Source organism: Theropithecus gelada, chromosome 9, assembly GCF_003255815.1.
Source record: "Theropithecus gelada isolate Dixy chromosome 9, Tgel_1.0, whole genome shotgun sequence".
NCBI classification, from domain to species: Eukaryota; Metazoa; Chordata; class Mammalia; order Primates; family Cercopithecidae; genus Theropithecus; species Theropithecus gelada.
In genome coordinates, this window is record NC_037677.1 from 17,097,106 (window position 1) to 17,122,990 (window position 25,885).

At 38.3% G+C, this 25,885-nt stretch overlaps 1 protein-coding gene across 1 annotated transcript in view; it reads right to left on the reverse strand.

Moving 5' to 3' along the window:
* The window catches only part of CCDC7 (coiled-coil domain containing 7), a 447,862-nt gene that overhangs the window by 193,370 nt on the left and 228,607 nt on the right, over positions 1-25,885 (reverse strand). Inside the window, exons 22-24 of the mRNA XM_025396487.1 lie at positions 21,913-22,020; positions 5,434-5,544; positions 2,343-2,453 (exon numbers count right to left, since the gene is read on the reverse strand). Of these exons, the coding sequence (XP_025252272.1) occupies positions 2,343-2,453; positions 5,434-5,544; positions 21,913-22,020 (330 nt within the window). The remainder of the gene's footprint in view (positions 1-2,342; positions 2,454-5,433; positions 5,545-21,912; positions 22,021-25,885) is intronic.

Consider the following 25,885-nt stretch of genomic DNA (forward strand, 5'->3'; position numbering starts at 1 on the left):
AAAAGCATCTACCACCAAGATAGCAATGTGTGACCAGTGAACAGTGTGACCTAAAAATAATTTGGCATCCACTCCTGGGTGATCTAGTTGAGGGCTCTCCCCAAGAAATATCTGAGTCTAGTTAATCAACGATGGAATCTGAAGTAGGACACTGATGGACTTTTCACCAAGAATCTCCTGGCCAGGTAGTGGGCCATGGGTACCAACACACAGCCCCACTAAATCCAGACTGTGATGACCCCTATGACTAATGAAAGTGCTCTTCCCTTTGTACCTCCCAGTGATATTGAAATGAATCAGAGAACCCTCCACTACTTTTGCTCAAACTTCATGCTCTCGAAAATAAAGAAAATCAAGAGTTAGGCCAAGATCCCTATATTACCAGTGGTAATCCGAGAATGTATGGTAACATCAGAATTTAAAGGGAAGGTGGGAGGAAATTGCATTTCTAGGGTCATTAGGATACTGGTGCACAGGTGGCTGTGATCCCCACAACCTCTGACACCAGGAACTGGGAAAAAGAAGTAATGCTCTCTGGTTTTGCATCTGAGGGCACCACCAACAGGACCCTCGGTCAAACACTACCATGAGAGTATCCCTTCAGACAACTGCAAAACTCCATTTTATTCCCCTCCCCCACCAAATGTATTGTTGGTATAGATGTATTTTCTATGTGAACCCCCACTTGCATTCATCCCAATCCCTGATGGGAACTGAGGCATTTAAGGTCATTTTAGTTGGGCATATGGAAGAGTGTAAATATCCAGATTAACAGCGCCTAGCACCTTTATTTCCCAAAATAGCTTCCTAGGAAGAAACAGAAATGGCTGTCGTCATTTGTTGAGCTTATTGAAGCAAAAGTTCTCCATGAGACTATTTCTTCATTCAATAACTAAGTAGATCTTGTACACAGCCTCAGGTGCATAATGACTCAATTGATTTTGCTGGTCCATTGCTATATTACAGCCCTGGGCACCAAAGACACATGAAACTATAGTTGTCATACAGGATATTTTCCAAACTGAGGGAACTTGGTTTGCAACAACTGACATTTCAAATGCCTTCCCATATCTTTTTTTCACTTAGATTTTCAGTTTAACCTTATATAGAATAAGTTGGAAAACATAACTAATATCCTTCCACAAGGCTACCAAACTGCTCTAATATCTGTCATCAATGCATAATGACCTCTAAGTGGCCTGGTCCCAAGGGAGGACTAGCCTTTCATTATATTGATTATATTATTTAAGTGGACTCAAGCAAGGACATCACCCAAAATGACTGGCTGCTCTAATGACTCACCAGTGGCTCTTAGCTGGGCCATTAGTTCAGACAAGATACAGTTACCTAGTACCTGGATGAAATGCCTAGGATTGATTTCTAAGGGGTGACATCTCATTCCAGAGGAGACTGCCAAGCTTTGATCTTTTCTGGTCTAACAAATAAAAACAACCCCAGGCTGGGTGCAATGGCTCACACCTACAATGTCAGCACTTTGGGAGGCTAAGGCGGGTGGATCATTTAAGGTCAGGAGTTTGAGACTAGCCTGGCCAACATGGTGAAACCTCACCTCTATTAAAAATACAAAAATTAGGCAGGCGTGGTGGGGCATGCCTATAATCTCAGCTACATGGGAGGCTGAGGCAGGAAAATCACTTGAGCCTGGGAGGCAGAGGTTGCGGTGAGCCAAGATTGGGCCACTGCACTCCAGTCTGGGCAAGAAAGTGAGACTCTGTCTCAAAAAAAAAAAGAAAAAAAAAAAAAAAAAAACAAGCCCAGCAGTTACTGGAACTGTTTGGATAAATACACTCTCATTTTCCCTATGTGCGATCCTTGATGACATTCATTCATCTATGGGGTTACCAGAAATTCTGTTTCATTTCAGTGGGGCTATGACCAAAAGGATGCCCTATAGGCCCTTAAACAGGTGTCCTAGGTTACCTTCCCCTCGGTTATTATGATCCCCATTTGCTGTTTTGAGTTACAGATCTAAACAATATCTTTGCTGATTGGTGCCTATGGCAGAAGGCCACAGGTGAGAGGTTTTAAGTTTTTGGGCCCATAATTACTTTGAGTTGCCTGAAAGGCACACTACTTTGGAAAGACAATTACACATTTGTTATAAAGCCTTGGGGGATACTGTGTGTCCTGTGGTCATGAAATAATCTAAGGGCCAGAAATGTCAACCAAAATGTATCAATATATTTGCCTTTTTTTCTTTAATTATGGTAGGGTATTCACATTTTAGTCAAAGTGTAAAACTTTTGTGAACCAAAGCAAAAATACCTTCGGATGAACTTACTTTTAAATAATTTAAAGTTATCTTTATTTTTTATACTTACTAGTAATTCTTTGTCCTTTGAGAGTGCTTTGTTCCTTCACTTGCATTTCTGATTTTGACATTGAGTCTTGATGCCCAAGTGTAAGATTTTCATCTGGTTCTTTATCATGAGCTATAGAAAAAATGTGTTTAGTCCATAAATTAAAAATAAATCTATTTGAAATCTATAGATTTCAAATTTACCAGTGTGCAGTGGCATTTTCTCTCATTTTTATAGAGTTATGAATAAATTACCAAGATGCTATATCTACTATGAAAATTGTGAGAAGAGTTTCAATGGGCGTGTGTTGGGACTTATCTCATCATATCAATATTCCTGCACTTTGAATATGTTTTATCTTAGTCTCTGGCTTTCTTAGGTTTTTTATATTTTCAATTAATACATATTCATAAACCAAACAATGAAAATGCATATGCACCAGGTTATTCATTACAGCATAATCGCAAATACTCAAAACCACCTAAATGTACAAGCATAGATCTGTTGAGTAAAGCATATAAACTATGACAACATCAACTATGGGCTATAATATGGTCCAAAAAACTGCACATACCTTTATAAAAGGAATGAAAAAGATCCCTACAAACTGACTTGGTGATATTTCTATGAAATAATGTTTAGTGGAAAAAAACCAAAAGGGAAAATATCTAGAATACTATCTTTTAAGTAAGAAAGAAGAGGAAATAAGAATAATATGGAGAGATATCTATCTTTATTAAATAAAACACAGAAAGATAAACCAGAAAACAAAGTAGTTTGTTATCAAGTCCCTGCAAACACTGCTTGCTGAGTTGCACCCAATGACTATTGTTAACTCTAAATATGTCTCTGGCATGAACAGACAGCCTATGATGACACACTTATTTGAGATTTATACTAAATTTGAAAGAATAAAGTTCTCTCAGGTTCACCTCACCAGTGACCTGAGGAGTTTATAGGAACTTGCGTAGTTTGCTTCTACCATAAAGGAGGTAAGCATGTTAAGATAGTGTGTGACAGTGGCACCATATATAGTGTGTCACAACAGGGCCCCTCGTTCTGAGTGTCCTAAAAGTGTCCAAGGAAGATGAGGAAGGGTGGCAGAGAAAAAAAAGAGATATGAGCACTAGAGATACTCTCCTTTCTCTATAGGCTATCATTTGTTCTCTGAAAGTTTGGCCCATTCATGATGAGTTCCCTGACACTGCAAGCATTGTCTAGTCACTCAACAATGAAGTCTCAAAGAAGAGCTTGATGGACTCCCCACTAAGGATCTTCTGGCCAGGCAGTAGGGCATAGGGCCAACATACAGCCCCACTAGAGTCAAAATGGTAGTAATACCTATAACTAACACATGTGCTATTTCCTCTACCCATCATAGTGATCTTAAGATGAATCAGAGAACATGGTCTGTGTTTACCCAGAAGTCTCAGCTTTCAAAACAAAACAAAATTAGGGGTTAGGCCAACAGACCTATTTTCACAGTGGCACCTGAGGATGTATACCAAGTCAGAGTTCAAAGAGGTCATACTGCAGAACTGCATAACTCGCACCATTCAAACACTAGTTTACCAATGACTGACTCCACAATCTCTGACACCAGGATGAGGGTGAAACAGATAATGCTATATGGTGTGTGGTCTGAAGCCACCAAAAACACGACCCTTACCCAAACACAACTATGGGTGGGTCCCACTGGGCCACTACAAGCCTCCGTTTATATGACTCCCTCTACTGAATATATTATTGATATAGAAGTACCTTCTGTGTGAACTCCCAATCACATCAGCGTCAAGCCCTGATGGGAACTACTGCAGTTAAAGTCATTTTAGTGAAGCATGTGGAAGACTGTAAACTTACTAAACCACAAGTGTCTAGAGATTAGTCTCCAGAAATTACCTGAGGGAGAAATAGAAATCACTGCCCTTATTGCTCAGCTCTTCATAATCATAAAGCCAAAGATGTTCATGAGACTCTTTCTCCATGCAATAACTAAGTTGGCCTGTGTATCGCCTTGGGTGCCTATAAACTCCATTGATTATGGGAAGCTTAATGCTATGGTACATCTTAGAACACTACTATGACCTGACATTGTGACTGTCCATAAAGGTAATTACCCAAGCTGAGGGAAGTAGGTATAAAGCAATCGACATTGCAAATGCCCTTTTCAGCATTCCTGTCCACACAGATAATCAGGAACAGTTTGTCTTATATGGAACAGGTTGGAATACACCTTTAAAATCCCTCCGCAAAACCATGATCTGGAAACAGTTTTGTTCCAATTAACCTTCCAAGACATTGACGACTCCCTACTGGTAGGCCCAGGCAAGTCCACTACCCAGCAAGGACTGGATGTTGTATTGGCCCAATGCAGCAACATGGTGGGGCCATTAATACATAAAAAACACAAAGACCTTGTTACCCAAGGGGAATTCCTGGGAGTAAACTAGAAAGGGGAAACATGTCTCACGCCTGAGGAGATAACTGTCAAACTATGGTCCCTCTCTATTGCAACAAATACACAAGAGGCCAAGCAATTCGTGAATCTATTCTGCTACTGGCAGTCTCACATTACGCTTGCCGGAATCCTGATTGCAATCATTTTAAAGTTACCAAAAAGGCCTCTACCTTGGAGCAGGCCCCAACCAACAGAATGCCCTGGAGTCCATCTAATAAGCCTCCTATGCCACTGTTCCCCTTGGCTTCTCTGAACTTTATTTGAGTTACAGGTCTCAGCAAATTTTCTGTTCATTGATTGATGCCAAATGGAAGCAGCTTACTGAATAGGTCAGCGGAATAAATTGGGCTTTTGGACCTGTAACTTCCTAGAGTTGGATAAAAGGTACACACTCTTTGAAAGACAATTATTGGCCTGTTATTGTCCTTGGTGAATAATGAGCACATGATCATGGCTACAAAATACCATTACAACCAGAAATACTAACTAAAAGTAACAAATACTCTAGCTTTTGTTCTCTAGTTATCTTATGGTATTCACACTTCAGGTCCAAGGTAAAATTTCTGTAAATTCAAGACTCATGAACTGAAGAAAAATATCTTTGCTGTGACTAATTTAAAATAATTTAAAGTTATGTGTAATTTTTATACTTACTGGTGAGTGGTTGCTCTGTAGAAGTTTCTTGTTTCTTTACTTGCAATTTGGTTTTTGACATTGATTCTTGATGCTCAACTATAAGCCTTTCATTTGGTACTTCATTATGAGCTACATAAAGAAAATACATTTATTCCACTAAATAGAAAAATTGATCTATTGTGAAATTTCAGTATTTCAAATTTACAAAACATTTACATGAGCATTCTCTGTCACCTGTACAAAGTTATAGCTAAATTACAATAATGATAGATTTGATGAGAAAATGCTGAAAAGAATTTTAATGGCTGTATGTTGATGCTTTCTCACTTTATAAACATTTCTAGGAATTATATATAGTTAGTCTATATTTTTCTTAGGTTATTTATATTGTATAGATCATACAGACGTCATAAACCAAACAATAAAAATACATATGTACAAGTTTATCATTATGGCATTATTTGTAATTACAAAATACTCAAAACCACATAAACGTTAAAGCATTGGATATTGGTTGAAGAAGCCAATGTATATACCATATACCATAAAGTTCTAGGGGTGTCCAAGGGAGAGAATACAGTCACAGATTCTTAGTTTCTGTTTCTGGTTGTGCCAGTAAAGCCCCTTTTTCATTCCTCTTTTCCGCTTATCACTAGAGACAGAAACTAAAAACAATGGCTTTGGGCTGCTAAAAGCCCAAAACAAAACAGACCAGAATGACAACAACAACAAAAATAAGGCAGGTTGGACGAGCTTGTTATAAACTACAGTATAATGAAAACTATGGTTAATAATGTGGTACAAATAGCTATACATAGAGTTGTAAAAGCAATTTAAAAATCTCTATAAACTAACCTGTAGGGATTTCCAGGAGATAATGTTAAGTGAAAAAAAACCTGAAAAAGGGAAAACTTGTATGCCACCGTTAGGTAAGGAAGAAGGATTAAAAAAAGAAAGAAAGAAAGGACATTAGAAAGATACTTAGCTTTACAAAATGAAACAGGTGAAATGTAAGAATACAAGATGAAAGAGGGAGAACTAGGGAAGGAATGGAACTTCTCTAAGTATACCTTGCATATTTTTTTACTTTTGGAATCAGTTTCAGGTTTCATATATTTCAAAAAAAATAAAACTAAATCACAAAGGATAAGAAGAAACTAAAACTGAAAGCAAATTTAGTGAACCTATTAAAGGGAAAAAATAACTCACACAGGTAAACCATCAATACAGTATTTAACATATGCCCTAATACATGGGCAAGTGTGTGGAGAATAGACCGTACACACATCATAAAATATTTTCAGTAGGTTTGTTTCTCTAGAAGTACGTGCTAAACAATTCTAAAATAATTTTGGAACTGCAATACAATCTAGATTTCAAGATCAACATGGCTGACTAGAAGTAGCTAGTGTGAACTGCTTTCACAGGAGAGAAGACAGAGTGGCAAGTAAACTTATAAATTTGTAAGTGGCAAGTGGCTCTTCAACTGGCTCATCCAGGAGGCCACCTTGGGATTCACCAAGGAAGCAGTGGTGACCCATGGAGAGCAGAGAGGAGTGAGGCAGGACAGCTGCCTGCCTGGGATTGGCACAGAGCCAAGGAAGGCTCTCCACCATACACACCACTGCCATGAACCTTTGCAAACCTAGGCACAAGAGATCCTGCCCAACCCTACTCCCTGGGAACCCCAGACTGACACAGAAAGCTGCATGGAGTCACAGCAGATCCCTGTTCAGGCCCGTGTGGAGCTCCAAGGGCTTTGGATTCCTGAGCACCCTGGGACCAGCTGCCATAGCTCTGCCAACAAGGGAGGCAAGGATCTCCCATGTGCCCCAACAATAAGGGCCCCATCTAGGATACTGAGATGTGGACAGACTGTAGGCCTCACCTCTAGGGTACCTTGCCAAGCAAAGCCAACCGGCCTAGGTCCTCAGCACAGCCACCCACCTCACCCCCACCCTCCAACCTGAGCACTTGGGCTGGCTGCAGCTCTGCGTTTCTCTAGGACAGAGATTCCAGAGGTAACACAATAGGCCCACAGCTTTTGCCACTGCCAAAGTCCCCCCAGTCCCTGTTGCCCTGAGGCTAGGGAGACAGTATAGAGCTCAAAAGCTATCTTGGGCCTCCAACATGCCACACGTGCCATACAGAAAAACAGCCAGACTGTTTTTCATGCAGGTCCCAGGCCTTGCTACTCCTTACTGGGCAGGGCCTCCCGACCTTGGCCCTCAACGCAGCCACTCTATTTCTGCCTGATCACTTCCATCTGTGGCAGCTCTGTGTTTCTCTGGGGTGGAATTCCCATTGGCAACTGGCAACCAGTCCCTCTGCCATTGCTGCTGCAGTAGTACTCATCCTTGTTGCCACCAAGCTGGGGAAGAGAAAAGAGCCTGAGTGCTTTACCTGAGCCTCCAGCACACCACAGCTGACCTACAGAGAAGAGGCACGACTGTCTTCCGTGTGAACCCCCACTCCTCCTGCTCTTCACCAGGCAAGGCTCCCTGGCTTGGACTCCACACAAAGCCACCTCACCATTGGCTGACTGTTCTGATTGGCAGCAGTTCTACCTTTCTTTAAGGTGGAGCTCCCAAAGACAAGTGACAGGACCTATGCTATTGGCACTGCCAAGGTCCCCATACCCCTGCTGCCCCCAAGCTGGGGAAAGAACAAAAAGCCTGAGCTTGCCCCAGGGCTGCAGTGTACAACCTGGGAATGCCAAGCCAAGACCTGTGGCTGGCACTGAAGTGAAAGAGAAGCCCACACTCTCAGAGTACTAAGGAGGAGCATGGCTGCAAACACAAGGAAATACAGAGGAACCACATGCCTTAGTAAGAGCCCATTTACCAGCCATTATGCATAAGTGTCATCTATTGGTTTGTAGTCAAAACTATAACAATAAAAATACTTTGCTAACATACTCCCATGTGAAAACAAGGGCAAGAATTCAGCCACAAATAAAGACCCTACACAAAGCCTCAGTGCTCTGAAAACATTCAGAAATGAAGTCAATTGACTATACTCAAAATACACCATGGTTAAAGAAATGTCAGCCAAAACAGATAAGAGAACCAGTGCAAGAATGCTGGCAACTCTATAATGCAGAAGGTCTTCTTATCTCCAAACAACCACACTAACTCCCCAGCAATGGTTCTTAACCAGAATGAAATGGCTGAAATGACAGACATAGAAAATCTGGATGGCAATGGGGATCATTGAGACTCAGGAGACAGTTTAAATCCAATCCAAGGAATCTAAGTAATTCAGTAAGACTATCTCAAGAGATGAAAGGCAAAATAGTCATTTCAAGAAAGAAACAAATTGATCTCATAGAGCTAAAAATTCACTACAAGAATTTCATAACACAATCGGAAGTATTAACAGCAGAATAAACAAAGCTGAGAAAACAATATCACAGCTTGAAGACTGGTTCTTTGAATTAACCCAGTCAAACAAAAATAAAGAAAAAAGAATTTTAAAAAATTAAAAACCTCCAAAAATGTGTGATTATGTAGAGACCAAATGTGGGATTATGCAGAGACTCACTGGCATCCCTGAAAGAGAGGGAGACAGAGAGAAAGCAATTTGGAAAACATATTTAAGGATACTGTCTATGAAAATTTCTCCAACCTTGGTAGAGAGGTCAATATTCAAAATCCAGAAATTCAGAGAACCCCTTTAAGACACTATACCAGATGACCATCCCTGAGACACAGTGATCAGATTCTCCAAGGTCAACGTGAAAGAAAAATATTAAAGGTAGCTAGATAAAAAGGGCAAGTCACTTACAAAGGGAATGTCCCCCCAAAATCAGGCTAACAGCAGACTTTTAAGGAGAAACTCTACAAGCCAGAAGAGATTGGGGGCCTGTGACAAATCCATAACCAATATCATACTGAGCAGGCAAAAGCTCGAAGCATTTTCCTTAAGAACTGGGACAAGACAAGGATACCCACTCTCACCATTCCTATTCAACATAATACTAGAAGTCCTAGTCAGAGTCACAGGCAAGAAAAAGAAATAAAAGTGATCCGAATAGGAAGAAAGGAATTCAAACTACCTCTCTTCACAGATAATGTGATTCTATATCTAGAAAATCCCACAGTATCTGCCCAAACACTCCAAGATCTGATACACAAGTTCAACAAAGTTCCAGGATACAAAATAAACGTACAAAAATCAGTAGCATTTCTATATGTCAGTAATGTCTAAGCTGATAGGCAAATCAAGAATGCAATGCTATTCACCATAGCTACAAAAAAGAACAAAATATCTAGGATTACAGCAAACCAGCAAGGTGAAAGATCTCTACAATGAGAATTACAAAGCACTACTAAAATAAATCAGAGATGACACAAATAAGTGGAAAAACATTCCGTGCTCATAGATAGGAAGAATCAATATTGCTAAAATTGCCATACTACTCAAAGCAATTTACATATTCTATGCTATTCCTATGAAACTACTAACAACTTTTTTTTTTTACAGAATAAGAAAAACCTATTCTAAAATTCATATGGAACAATAAAGAGCCCAAATAGCCAAAGCAATCCTCAGCAAAAAGAACAAAGCCCAAGATAGCACACTACAGAATTGCAAACTATACTACAATGTTACAGTAACCAAAACAGCACAGTAGTGATACAAAAACATACACATAGACCAATGAAACAGGTTAGAGAACTCAGAAATAAAGCCACACACCTATAACCATCTGATCTTTGACAAAGCTGACAAACCAAGCAACAGGGAAAGGACTTTCTATTCAGTAAGTTGTGCTAAGATAACAGGCTAGCCATATGCAGTAGATTGAAATTGGAACCTTTCCTTTTACCACATTAAAAAAAAACTCGGCCAGGCACGGTGGCTCAAGCCTGTAATCCCAACACTTTGGGAGGCCGAGACGGGTGGGTCATGAGGTCAGGAGATCGAGACCATCCTGGCTAACACGGTGAAACCCACTGTCTACTAAAAAATACAAAAAACTAGCCAGGCGAGGTGGCGGGCACCTGTAGTCCCAGCTACTTGGGAGGCTGAGGCAGGAGAATGGCGTGAACCCGGGAGGCGGAGCTTGCAGTGAGCCGAGATCCGGCCACTGCACTCCAGCCTGGGCGACAGAGCGAGACTCGTCTCAAAAAAGAGGAAAAAAAAAAAAAAACTCGAGATGAATTAAATACTTAAATGTAAAACCCAAAAATATAAAACTCTGAAAATTAAACTAGGGAATATCATTCTGGACATAGGACTTGGCAAACAAATCATGAGAAAGATGCCAAAAGCCACTGCAATAAAAACAAAAATTAACAAATAGGATCTAATTAAACTAAAGAGTTTCTGTAGAGCAAAGGAAACTATCAATAAAGCAAATAGACAACCTACAGAATAGGAGAAAATATTCTCAAACTATGCATCTAACAAAGGTGTAATATCCAGACTCTATAAGGAATTTAAACTAATCAACAAGCAAAAACCAAAGAACCCCATTAAAAACAGGCAAAGGACATGAACAGACACTTATCAAAAGAAGATATACATGCTGCCAACAAGCATAGGAAAAATGCTTAACATCACTAATCATTAGAGAAATGCAAATCAAAACCACAATGAGATACCATCTCACACCAGTCAGAATGGACATTACTAAAAAGTCAGAAATAAGAGATGCTGGTGAGGTTGTAGAGAAAAAGGAAGGCTTATACATTGCTGATGGGAATGTAAACAAGTTCAGTCACTGTGGAAAGCAGTTTGGAAATTTCTCAAAGAACTTAAAACTACCATTTGATCCAGCAACCCCATTACTGGGAATATCCCCAAAAGAATATAAATCATTCTACCATAAAGACACATGCATGTGCACGTTCATCAACAGCACTATTCACAGTAGCAAAGACAGAATCAACCTAGGTGCCTGCTCATCAACAGTGGACTGAATAAAGAAAATGTGGTACATATACACCATAAATTGTATCCTTTGCAACAACATGGATAAGACTGGAAGCCATTATCCTAAGGAAATTAACACAGGCACAGAAAACCAAATACCACATGTTCTCTCTTGTAAGTGGGTACACTTAAACATTTGAGTACACATGGACACAAAGAGGGGAAAAATAGACACCAGGGCTTACTTGAGGGTGGAGGGTAGGAAGAGTGTGAGGACTGAAAAACTACCTATTGGGTACTATGCTCACTACCTTGGTGACAAAATCATTTGTACATCAAACTCCAGCAATACACAATATAGTCATGTAATAAACCTGCAAGTGTACCACTTGAACATAAAATAAAAGTTGAAAAATAATAATGATGCTGATACATTTGAGTAACTGTGTTGTGGACTAGTCAGGATTCACACAGTAGAAGAAAGAATATATATATATGAAATGGAGAAAGACAAGAACAACCTCTGAGAAAATGAACTGGAATTTAAAGTGTCCAAGATTTGCCATGAATTCTAAATATGACTTTACAGGTATATATCCATGTTTATAGGCAAATGTATATCTATGCAGACTTATGTGTGTATGAAGGTGTGTGTGTGTGTGTGTGTGTGTGTGTGTATGAACACACTGAAGAATCCAACTTCAGGCCAACCCTGCTTTTGTGTGATCTTTCAGATCCAATCATGGACAGTTACAAAGGCATTACCTGGCAATTATCATAGAGATTCCCAACACAAAAGAGACTTGAGGTAAGATTTGTGTACTGCAGGCACAGGAGGTAGTTGCAGTCTTGAATCAACTCCTCTCCCCTTGGCCAACCAGGCTCTTGGGCATATAACATTTTTAGTCTAGTCACCTTAAGTGGAAAACCTCTTTATAGGGGAGGGTGGGGACTTCACTGTATTGTTCAGACAGTAACTGTATTGTGACAAACAATGACTGTATTGTTCAGTCACTGCCTCTGCCGAGACCATCTATGGTGTGAGGTAGTGGGGTAGAGGAAATCCTTAAAGAAACTTTTCTCAGTTCTGACTCAGTATTCTGGACTTAACCATTCCTAACCTTCCCCACCACTACCTCCCACAGACACAGGTCCAGTCAATTGGTTCACCACAAAATTCAGATGTTAACTGACAAATTACTATGCTGAAATAGCAGCTACTTCCAGTACAGTAATTACTTACTAGCTGAGAGAGTGTTGAAAAAAAAATAGTAATTGAGGACTAATTCCTCGAAAATCTGAGCAAAGGCTTTCTTGAAGAGATCTTTTGTTACTGAAAATGGAATCTCAAAGGAGGAGACTGATGGGGCTCTCCATGAAAGCACTCAGGGAGATGTAGTAACTAAGGGGTGCTCTTGACTAGAGTACACATTGTAATAGTTCCTATGACTAAAAAAAGTGTTATCACTCAGCTCCTTCCAGTGAATCTTTAAATGAGTCAGAGAGCCTGGTGAAATTTACCCCAAATTCTCTCAGTTTTCAAAAGTGAACAAGAATATGGAGTAGACCAGGTCCTTATGTCCCCATTACCCAAGGACCTCTACTAAGAAAAGTAATGAATTAGGAGGTGGGGAAGAAGTATATTTTTTGAGCATTTTGAATAGTGGTGTCAAGATGACTGTGATCTTGACAACCCTTGACGCCAAGATGACAGGCAAATAGATAATGCTGTCTGGTTTTGGGTCTGAGGCCAACATCAAGGGGACCTGTACCCAGATAAGAAAATATGTGTGTCCCCAGGGCAGGGAACATCATATACCGGGGACTGTTGGGGGGTGGGGAGCTGGGGGAGAGATAGCATCAGGAGAAATAGCTAATGTAAATGACGAGTTGATGGGTGCAGCAAACCAACATAGCACATGTATACCTATGTAACAAACCTGCACGTTGTGCACATGTACCCTAGAACTTAAAGTATAATAAATTTTTTTAAAAAAAGAAAGAACATATGTGTGTCCCTATAGGCCAACATAAACTTTCATTGGTATGGCCCCAACTAATGAATGTCTTATGGGTGTAGATATATTGTCTATGTGCAACCCCACTGACTTATCCAAGTCCTCATGGAAGGCTTATTTCCTTATTATTCCTTAACTTATTGCTGCAGTTAGAACCATTTCAGCAGTGCACATAAAGACTGTCCTATGACCTACCTATGTCCTATACTTAGCACCTCTGTCTCCCAAAATCTGTCTGGGAATAAAAAAGAAACAACTGCCTTATTTGCTGAAGTTAATATAGAGAAAGTCTCCTTGAGATTATATCCCCATTCAATAACTCAGTACATCTATGTGTAGGGCCTTGGATCAATAAAAGATTTTCAATTGATTTTGGCTGTTCAATCCATACAACAGCTCTTTGGCCTTTGTTAGTGGTATCTGACATTGTAAACATAACAGAAGCTATTGTCTAGAGTGCGAAAACTTATTATGTAACAATTAACACTGCACATGCCCCATTCAGTCTCTATCTACATAGAGATGATTAGGATCAGTTTACCCTTGTATGGAATGAATAAAATTGACCACTAATATACTTAATTTCCTATCTGTAATCAATGCATAAACCATAACATAGAAAAGGCTCACTACCAGAGGAAGGACTAGCCTTCTAATACAGTCATGACACCATTCCAAACATGAAACCCCCTAAATAGGACTGGATGCTCTGTTGATGCACAGGTGATAACTCTCTAAATCATTATTACAAAATACAAATACCTAGTACCCAAGTGTAATTCCTGAGCATTATCTGTAAGGGGAATGTTGTCTTATTCCATGTGATAAAACTGGCTCTGGCCCTCTCTGATCAAACAATTAAAAAGAAGATTAATGAGACTATTTGACTACTTATACTCTTGTATTGCCTATGTGGCAATCTTAATGTCATCCAACTATGGGGTTACAAGAAAGTTGTCTCTTTTAAATGTGCCACAATCAGGAGGATGGCCTGCAGGTCCTCCAACAAACAATCCAAATAGCACTACCCCTGGGCCGCTCTGATATCCCTTTACTGTTTGAGTAAGAGGTCTTCTGCTTGCCAATTGAAGGTTATGGCAGAAGGACACTGCCACAGGTCAGAGGAATCTATTGAGCTTTTGAACCTGTCATTTTCAAAAATACCTGAAAAGTATATACCCTTTAAGAGACAATTATTGGCCTTTTATGGGGCTTTGGTGAATACTGAGCACACAACCCATGCTTGTGAAATAGTCTCAAGACAAGAAATTCCAACCAAAAGTTATCAATACTTTTGTTTACTAATTATCTTAGAGTATACATGCTTTAGGTCAAAGTTAAAATTTTCTATGAAACATATGCCCAGATTCATGAATCAAAAAACTTCTGATAAGTTGAACTTAAAATAAATTAAAATAGGGGGATTGATGTAAGCAAGATGGTGGAATAGGATACCCAGCCCTCATGCTTCTACAAAAATGCAGACTTAACAACCAGACTAGGATAAAATCACCTTTATGAGACCTCTGGAATTCAAACGAGAGGCTACAGCACAGCAGTGGAACACAGAAACAAGGCAAAAGTGCAATTAAAGGATAATAAGAACAGTTTCATCTCTACTCATGTCATACCTCCCCCAAGTTGGCACAGCACAGTGCCAAGAGAGATCTCCTGGGCTTTTCAGTTTTCCTATGGGGAATAAAGTGAGCATTGGACTTTTCCCAGCCAATTATGGTATAACCTGAGAGGCCTACTTATATTGCACCACAATCAAAATACTCAGGGAATCAGCATAGCTAGATCACCTGAAGGTAGCTAAAAAACAAAAAAAGGCAGGAAGCGGGTTGGTCAGAAGCTCTCAATAAACAGTACGGACCCAATAGCTGACATACAAATCACAGCAGCAGGCTTACCCACAAACCCTGAGAGCTAGCACTCCTGTGGACCCTGACAGCTGACCTGCCCATGAACCCTGCTAATGGACCCATACAAACTCTGGCTGGGCTGTCTAGTGAAGGGCCAAAGCCAGCATGTAAAGATGCTTCTTTAAATGCACATACATCAGTGAAAATACAAGGATCATGAAGAATCAGGGCAATATGACCCCACCAAAGTAACAAAATATAGCTCAAATAGGAAATTCTTAAAAATGGAGATCTATGACCTTCCTGATAAAGACATAAAAATAACGGCCTTAAACAAGCTCAGTGTACTAAAATAGAACACAGATAGACAACCAAATAAAATTAGGGAAGCAACACATGAACAAAAAATGAGAGGTTCAACAAAGACTTACCAACCATAAAAATGTAAACCAAACAGAAATTCTGGAACTGAGGAACACAATGAATAAACTGAAAAATTTCATAGATAGCCTCAAAAGTAGACTTTATCAAGCAGAAGAAAATAGCAAAGCAACAAACTCTAAGACAGGTCTTTTGAAATATCTCATTATGAGAAACAAAAAAGAAAAATAATGAAAAAGAGTGAACAAATCCTACAAGATGTATGGGATACTATCAAGTGAACCAATATATGCATACGGAAGTCCAAGAAGAAAGAGAGGGAAAATGGCAGAAGGCTTATTTAAAGAAATAATGAATACAGTTTTTTCAAATCTGAGGAGGAAAATGGACTTCCAGATACATGAAACACAAAGGATCCTAAATAGTTGAATCTTAAGATGTTTACATTGAAACACATTAAATTGTCAAAACTCAAAGAAAATTTTGAAAATGGAAAGAAAAAAAATGACATCACATACAAGATAAACCCATAAAACTACCAATAAGCTTTTCAGCAGAAACCTTGCAGTCCAGAAGAGAATAAAATAATATATTCAAAGTACTGAATGAAATAAATGTCAACCAAGAATACTACAGCCAGAAAAATAGTACTTTAAAAGTTAAGCATAGATACTTTCCCAGACAAACAAAAATTTAGCGAGTTAATCAACACTAGACCAGCCTTACAAGAAGCGATAAAGGAAATTCTTAAAGTTGAAATGAAAGGATGCTCAACAGTAACACCAAAGTGTATGAAAGTATAAATATCACTAGCAAGTAAATACATTGAAAATAATGTATTGAAAATAATACATCAGAAAATAATGTAATACTGTAATAGTGGTACATGAATCATTTTAACTCTAGTATAAAAGTCAAAAGCAAAAGCATTAAGGATAACTATAATCACAAAAATGTGTACTGACATAAAAGACATATACACCAATGTAACAGGGAGTCCGGAATTAATCCCTATGCACAGATTGTGAACTGATATTCTGCAAGGGTGGTACGAATACACAAAAGGGAAAGCATAGTCTCCTCAATAGCATCGGGGAAACAGAATATCCACATGCAAAAGAATGAAATTAAACCCTTATCTTACACTATACACAAAAAATCAACCTTAGTAAAGTGGTTTAAAAAATAAATAAGGTAGGACAGCACCAAGATGGCAGAGGAGAAAGCAACCTTCATCCCTCCCTCTAGGAAACAAATATAGATACCTTTCACAAACTACTATAGCCCAGAGAGGTGTCATGGGCCCATTAATGAATCTGTAGCAACACAGTGGAGCACAATGTCCAAGTAGAAAGGATCTCTGGTGAGGTCAGCATATCTTAGACACCAGGAGATAGCTAGGAGCAAAGACAAAAGGTGGAGGCTATGGGCATCAGCCATGCTGCTAGAACCACCATGGTTCCCAATGGCCTGATCCACCCAGGAGACTGCCATTTCTTTCTACTGAGGTAACCAAGAGCCATCCCCACCAGGAAACCCCAGAAAGGGTGATGTGTCTGTACACTCCTCCTCCAAACAAGAATCAGCACTGTTGAGTCACTATTGGGAAAGAAGTCACCACCTCCTCTAACCCCATGTGTGCCCTGATCCAAAACATAGTCACTCTGTAAGTAACCACATTCCAGACCTGGGTTTTATGTCTACATTGAACCCACCCACATCTCAGACATTGGGAATCATTGTCACAGCAAGGTAGTCTGCACTCCAAATCCCAGAGTCACACATTCACTGTGTGTACCCATGCTCCAGGCACTGGTTTAGCCACCATAGAGAGCTATACTGTGCCCCAACTCCAGAGCAGTTCAAACTGTGTGGATATCAGTATTCTCATTCTTAGCTCCCCAGCTATTTCACAGGAATCTGCACTTTGCCTTCTGTTACCAAGGTGGCAGCAGAGGTGCATGTGCCCTGGGCACCAGTGCTGTTACTGCCCTGGATCCCAGATCCATGATCCCTCCACACATTCCTGTGTTTCACATCTCAGTTCTGTAGCCACTCCATTGCCACTACTCATCAAATACTCATGCCACTACCAATGCAAGCAAGCTGATAAGTCAGACCCAGTACCAAGAGGGATTTTATCAGCAAACCCTTCCCACTGAGAGAAAAATAAATCAGAAGAACTTTAATAGTCATTGCCACTGAAGACACCAATAACTTTTGCCACAATTGCAAACATTCACAGCATTGGCTGCTGAGGATCCTCGAAATCTCTGTCACCACCAACCTCAGCTCCCAGAGCTACACAAAGGTGACACAACTCTCAATCTCATGAGTGCCAGAACTGCAGCAACCCACCCAGCAAGTGCCCTCAAACCCCTGTAGGAGAAGGTCTTTCAACAGCTAAACTAGTCAGAAGAGGCTATAAGAGGTGACTGCTGCACCAGATTTGCAGACATCAATGTAAAGCAACAAGAAATATGAAAAACCAAAGATACAACATGACCAAAACACCACAATAATCTCCTGAAGCTGATCCCAAAGAAATGCAGATGTAAGAACTGCCTCATAAAAAATTCAAAACATTTTTTAGAAGGATCAGACGAGTTAGAGAAAATAGTTATGTGTGTCACTTAATGACAGGGATATGTCCCGAGACATGTGTCCTTAGGCAATTTTATCATTGCATAAACATCACAGAGTTACTTACATAAACCTACATGGTTTAGCCTACTACACACCTAAGTCATATGATATAGTCTACTGCTCCTATGCTATAAAGCTGTACAGTATGTTACTACACTAAATACTGTATTCAATTTGAATACAATGGTAAATATGTGTGTCTCTAAACAGAAAAATTAGAAAAACATAGCACGAATATGGTATAAGAGGTTTTAAAACTGGTATGTCTGTATAGAGTACTTACCATCAAGGTAGCTTGCAGAACTAAGAGTTACTCTGAGTGAGTCAGTGAGTGAGTGCTAAGTGAATGTGAAGGCCTAGGACATTACTGTGCACTACTGTAGACTTAATAAACACTGCATACTTGGGTTACACTAAATTTTGAATAAATTTTCTTTATTCAATAATAAATTAACCTGAGTTTACTGTAACTTTTTTATTTAATAAACTTTTTAATGTTTTTTACTTTTTTACTCTTTTGTAATAACACAGCTTAAAACACAAACACACTGTACAATTGTACCATTTATAGAACTAAAAGCCCACATTAAATAAAAGATCCCAAATAAACAGCCTAATGTTACACCACAGGGAACTAAGGAAAATTGAACAAACTAAACCCAAAGTTTATAGAAGGAAGAAAATAATAAAGATCATGGAAGAAATAAACAAAATAGATACTACAAAAACAATAGAAGGGATTAAAAAATAGAATAGATCAACAAAGCTAACAGCTGGTATTTTGAAAAGACAAACAAAATCAACAAACCTTTAATGAAACTAACAAAGAGAAAAGACTCAAAATCAGGAATAAAAGAAGAACTATCTTTTAGATACTTTTGTATCTAGAGATACAAAAGATCACAAGAGGCTACTATGAATAACTATATGCCACCAATTTCAATAACCAAGAAGAAATGAATAATTCCTAGATACATGCAACCTATCATGACTAAATCATGAAGAAGAGAAATATGAATAAACCAATAATGAGTAAGGAGATTAAATCACTAATATAAAGTATTGTATTAAAGAAAAGCTAAGGCGTCATGGATACACTGCTAAATTCTACCCAATGTTTTAAGAAGAATTAATGCTAATGCCCCTCAAATTTTTCAAAAAAATAGAAGAGAGATCACTTCCAAACTCATTTTAGGAGGCCAGCATTACTAATACCAAAGCCAGACAAGGACACTACAAGAAAAGACAATTCAAGGTCAATATCTCTGATGATCATGGAAAACCTCAACAAAATACTAACAAACTAAATTCAATAGCACATTTAAAGAATAATTCACCATGATCAAGTGTGATTTATCTCTTGGGTGCAAGGATGGTTCAACATAAAGCAATAAATGTGATGCATCACATTAACAGAATGGGGGACAAAAACCACATGATAATCTAAATAGATGCAGAAAAAACATCCATTAAAATTCAAAAACATTTCAAAAACAAATTTCAACCAGTTAGGTATAGGAGGATTGTACCTCACCACAGTAAAAGCCATATACAACAAACAAGCCACAGCTAACATTATACTTAATGGTAGTAAGTTGAGAGCCTTTCTTCTAAGATAAGAAACAAGACAAGGATGCTTATTCTCACCACTTCTGTTCTACAGAGCACTGGCAGCCCCAGGCAAATAAATTACGGGAAAAAAAAAGAAACAGAAGGCATTCAGATTGGATGGGGGAAGTAAAGTTATCTTGGTCAGATAACATAAACTAATATATAGAAAACTCTAAAGACTCCACCAAAAATCTATTAGAACAAACGATTAAATTTAAAAAATTCTCAGGGCAGAAAGTCAACACACAAACATTAGTAGTGTTCCTATACTCTAACAATGAACTGTCTGAAAAAGAAATCAAAAAAATCTCATTTACAATATCTACAAAAAAAAATTCCTAGGAATAAACTTAAACAAGGAGGAAAAAAAGTTCTACAACAAAAATTATAAAATATTAGTAAAAGAAGTTTAAGAAAGCACAAATAAATAAAAAGATATCCCATGTTCCTGGATTGGAAGAATTAATATTGTTATAATACCCATCAGTTATGAATTTAATCCCTATCAAAATCCCAATAACATTTTTTGACATAAATAGAAAAAATCCAAAAATTCATATGTAACTGTAAAAGACCCTGAATAGCCGAAGCAATCTTGAGCAAGAAAAACAAAGCTGGAGGAGGCACTGTACATCCTAATTTTAAAACATATTATTTAGCTACAGCAAACAAGACAGCATAGTACTGGTATAAAAACAGACACGTAGATCAATGGAATAAAACACACAATGGTGTTGAAAAACTAGATATCCACATGCAGAAGAATAAAATTATACCTTCATCTCACACTATATACAAAAATCAACTCAAATTGGATTAATGACATACATTTAGGATCTGAAACTAGGATTGCTAGAAGAAAACATGAGAAACACTCGATTATGTTGATCTGGGCAAAGATTTTTTGGATATGCCCCCAAAAGCAAGGTAATGAAAAACATAATAATAGCAAAAATAAGTAAATGGTATTAAACCAAACTAAAAAGTTCTGCATAGCAAAGCAAATAATTAACAGTATGAAGAAATAGCTTACTGCATGAGAGAAAGCATTTGCAAATCATAAATCTGATAAGCAGTTAAGATCCAATTTACAGAAGCAGCTCAAACAACTCAATAGTTAGAAAACAACCAAATAAAAGATGAGCATGGGATCTGAATAGACATTTCTCTAATGAAGACATGTAAATAGCCAACAGGTATATGAACAACTGTTCAACATCACTAATCATCAGGGACATGCAAATTAAAACCACAATGAGATACCACTTCCCACACATTAAAGTAACTATTATCAAAAAGATGGAAGATAAGTGCTGGTAAAGATGTGAAGAGAAGGGAACCCTTGTATGCTGTTGGTAGGAATGTAAATTAGTAAAGCCATAATGGAAAACACTACAGGGATTCCTCAAATAATTTAAAATAGAACTACAATATTATCCATAATTTCACTTCTGGATATACCTCCAAAGGATATGAAATTAGTATATAAAAGAGATATTTGTACTCCCATGTTCACAGTAACATTACTCACAATAGCCAAGACACGGAATCAAACTTACTGTCCAGCCACAGACCAATAGAAAAGGAAAATGAGCCTTAAAAAAAGGAAGTAAATTCTGTCATTTGTGATAATATGGATGAACGTGGAGAACATAATGTTAAATAAAGTAAGCCAGTCACTTAAAACAAATACTGTATCATCTTATCTATATGTGGAGTTTTAAAAAGTCAAGCTCATAGGAACAGAGAGTAAAATGTTGGTTACAAGAGGCCAATGGTGGGAGGACTGAAGCAATGTTGGTCAAAAGACACAAAGTTCAGCTGGAAATGAGAAATGTTTAAGAGATCTACTGTACATCATGAGTACTGTTAATAATAACATATTGCATAATTGAAAATTGTTAAGAGATATTTTAAGTCTTCTCAACACACAAAAAACAAGGTAATGTACATGTTAAATAGCTTGATTTTGTTATTCCACAATGTGTATATATATTAAAACACCATGTGGTACACGATGAATGTATATAATTTTTCTTGGCAATTAAAAATTAATCTTAAATTATTTTAAGGTTATCTACAATTATTATACTTACTATTGAGTTGATTATCTTGGAAAGATTTTTGTTTCTTTACTTCCACTTCCGTTTTTGACTTTGTGTCTTGTTCAAGCATAAGATTTTCTTCTGGTACATCATTATGAGCTACACAAATTAATAAATTTAGTGCACTAAACATAAAAAAGTCTATAGTGAAATTTTTAGATTTCAGATTTATAACAAGTATACAGTCATATTCTGTCTCATTTTTATACATGTAAAATATAAGTAAATTACTATAATTCTAGATGTTACATGAAAATAGTGACAATAACTTTAGAGGATCTGAGGTGAAGTAGTCTCATTATTTTGATATTTCTTGGCATCAAATATTTATATTAGCCTCTACTTGTTCTTGATTATTTACAATTTAGAGTAATATATATTCATAGGCAAAGCAATGAAAATTCATATGTAGTTTATTCATTACAGCATACTTTTAATTGCAAAATACTCAAAAGCACTTAAATGTACAAGCATATGAGATTGGTTAATAAAAAGGTATATATTATAATTTATGGTATTATCAACTACAATATTTAATGTGATACAAAGAGTTGTACAGGCAGCTCTAAAAGTAATGAAAAGATTGTTATAACCTGATTTAGAGGGATTTATAGAAAGTAATGTTTAAGTGAGAAAAAATTGAAATAGAAGAAAGATATCAAGTATGCTATTCATTAGGAAATAAATGTAAAGAGATACTTACTTTTAGAAATGGAAATACAGGAAAGATAAACTAGAAAACAAATTAGTTGGTGACCAAAATTTGCATAGATGCTATATGCAAAATTGCATCCAATGACGATTGTTAAATTTAAGCATGTTCTTAGCACTAAATGTCTACAATGCATGTTTTCATGTTTTATTGATTTTTCCATGTGTGATGAAAAATTATGTAGAGTCCTCAGGATCATATTGCACACCAATCAAAAGAGACCATAGAAGAGATGTGAATAGTTCACCTTTACCTTAAATGAGTTACTCCTATTACATTTAATTAGGGACAGTGGCACTTATGAGGTGTGTCACTGCAGACCTCCTCATTCAGAATGTCTTTCCATGGCCATCTTGTCCAAGAAGGATAAAGAAGTAGGTAGGGGGAAAGTATTATATACATATGAGACCCTCTCCTTTCTTAGCTGGCTGCTATTTGGCCTCTGACTAATTTTGTCCAATTGTGGTGAGTTCCCTGCCACTGAAAAACTTTTTTTGACCACTCTTCCAGTCACCTGCAAAGTGCCCTGAAAGCTACCTGATAGTCTCTTACTTCAGCAATAAGGAGTAAGAACAGCAGATGACAAATAACATCATTTACCAAACTCAGACCTAGGTTCATTTGTGCTACTCTCATTGGTTATCTAGCTCAATTGAACACGATGATGTGAAATAGTTAGCAGCACAATCCAGATCTTAACTGAAAAATTTCCATGCAAGACAAAAGAACCTACTACCAAGATACCAATATTTCATTAGCAGTTAGAGTGATGTAAAAATGTAACTGGGCACTCACTCCTGGACCATCTGTTTAAGTCCCTTCTCAAATACATCTATGGCTCTAGTTGCTCAACAATAAGGTCTCAAGGAAGAGATTGAGGGGTTCTTCATTAGATGTTTATGATCATTTAATAGTCACGGGGTCATGACACAGAGCCCCACTACAGTCCACATAGTGAGGATTCCTGTAGCTAATAAAAGTGCTATCCTGGATACCCAGAGTGGTGGAGCAAGATGGTCAAATAGAAGGTTACACCAATTATCCCCCTTGCAGGAACAACAAATTTAAAACTATCTGTACATGAAAAAGCACCTTAATAGGAACCAAAAATCTGCTGAAGACACAGTATCTGGTTTTAACTTCATATTGTTGAAAGAGGCACTGAATAGGGTAGAAAAGACAGTCTTGAGTTGCTAATGCCCTGCCTCCCTCATTGCTCAGCAGTGTCCGCATGGTGCAGAGAGAAATTATTTGTGCTTTTTGAGAGAAATAGTGCAGTGATTGTGAGACTTTGCATTGAACTCAGTGCTACCCTGTCATGGCAGAAAGAAAAATCAAGCTAAACTCAGCTGATGTCCACCTATGGAGAGAGGCCAAAAGGGAACTGCATATTTCTACTGTTAGAACTTGAGTTCTGTTAAGCCTCACCACCATGGGCTAAAGTTCCCTGGAACTTAACTTGAAAGGCAATATAGGCCACAAGGACTGCAACTCCTAGGCAAGTCCTACTGCTGAGCTGGATTCAGAGCCAGTGGACTTAGGGGGCATCTACTGAGATACAAGCCAGGACAGCTAAAGGAGTGCTGTGCCAACCCTCCTCCAACTCCAGGTAGTGCAACTCACAGCTCCAAAAAAGTCCCCTTCCTTCTTCTTGAGGAGAAAAGAGAGATGAATAAAGAGGATTTCATCTTGTATCTTGGATACCAGCTCAGCCACAGTAGGATAGGGCACTGGGGAGAATTTTGAGGCCTCCGTTCCAGGCCCTAGCTCCTGGAAGACATTTCTAGACACATCCTGGGCCAAAAGGGAACTTGCCACCTTCAAGGGAAGAATCCAGTCCTGGCAAGATCTATCACCTGCTGACTAAAGAGCCCTTCGGCCTTGAATAATCAGCAGCAAGATCTAGGTGGTATGCTATGGGCATCGGGTGAGACTCTGAGATATGCTGGCTTCAGGTGAGACCCAGCACATTTCCAACTGTGGTGGCTATGGTAAGAAACTCCCTCTGCTTGAGAAAAACAGAGGAAAAAGTAAAGGGAACTTTGTCTTACACCTTAGGTACCCACTCAGGCACAGAGTACTGAGCAACAAACAGGCACATACATGTGCACATGTCTTCATAGGAGAATGGTATCTATTCCTTTGGGTATATACCCAGTAACGGGATTGCTGCGCTGAATGCTATTTCTGTTTTTAGGTCTTTGATGAATCATCATACTGTCTTCCACAATGGTTGAACTAAATTACACAACCACCAATTGTGTATAAGTGTTCCTTTTCCTCTGCAACTTTGCCAGCATCAGTTATTTTGGGGCTTTTTACTAATAGCCATTCTGACTGGTGTGAGATGGCATCTCATGGTTTTGATTTGTATCTCTCTAATGATCAGTGATGTTAAGTTTTTTAATATGATTGTTGGCCACATGTATGTCTTCTTTGGAAAAGTGTCCATTCATGTCTTTTTCCCACTTTTTAATGGGGTTGTTTGTTGTTGTTGTTGTTGTTTATTTTTTTGTAAATGTGTTTAAGTTCCTTATAGACACTGGATATTAGACCTGAAACATAACTTTCATATGTACCATGAAACAAAAAATGTGTAACTTGCTTTATTGTGATATTTGCGTTATTGTGGTGGTGTAGAACTGAACCTGCAGTATCTCCAAGGTATGACTGCAGGTCATATTTTAGGCCACAAAATAAGTCTTAACAAATTTTAGAAGACTCAAATCATATCAATTATCTTTTCTTACCACAATGATATAAAACTAGAACTCAATCACAGGAAATTTTTCAGAAAACTGAAAATGTGGAAAAATTGAGTGGAACAGTCCTGGATAACCAATGAGTCAATGAGAAAATGAAAAGGAAAATCAAAAACATCACAAGATAAACTAAAATGGAAACACAATATAAGAAACATGAAATGATGCAGAGGGGGTGCCCAAGATGACTGAAGAGGAACAGCTCCAGCCTCCAACTCCCAGTGTGAGTGAAACAGAAGACTGGTGATTTCTGCATTTTCAACTGAGGTACTGGTTTCATCTTACTGGAGCATGTCAGACAGTTGGTGCTGGTCAGTGGGTGTAGCCCAACCAGCGAGAGCTGAAGCAGGGTGAGGCACCGCCTCACCTGGAAAGCGCAAGGAAGAAGGGAATTCCTTTTCCTAGCCAAGGGAAACTCAGACACAAAACACCTGGAAAATCAGGTAACTACCACCCTAATACTGCACTTTACCAAGGGTCTTAGCAAACT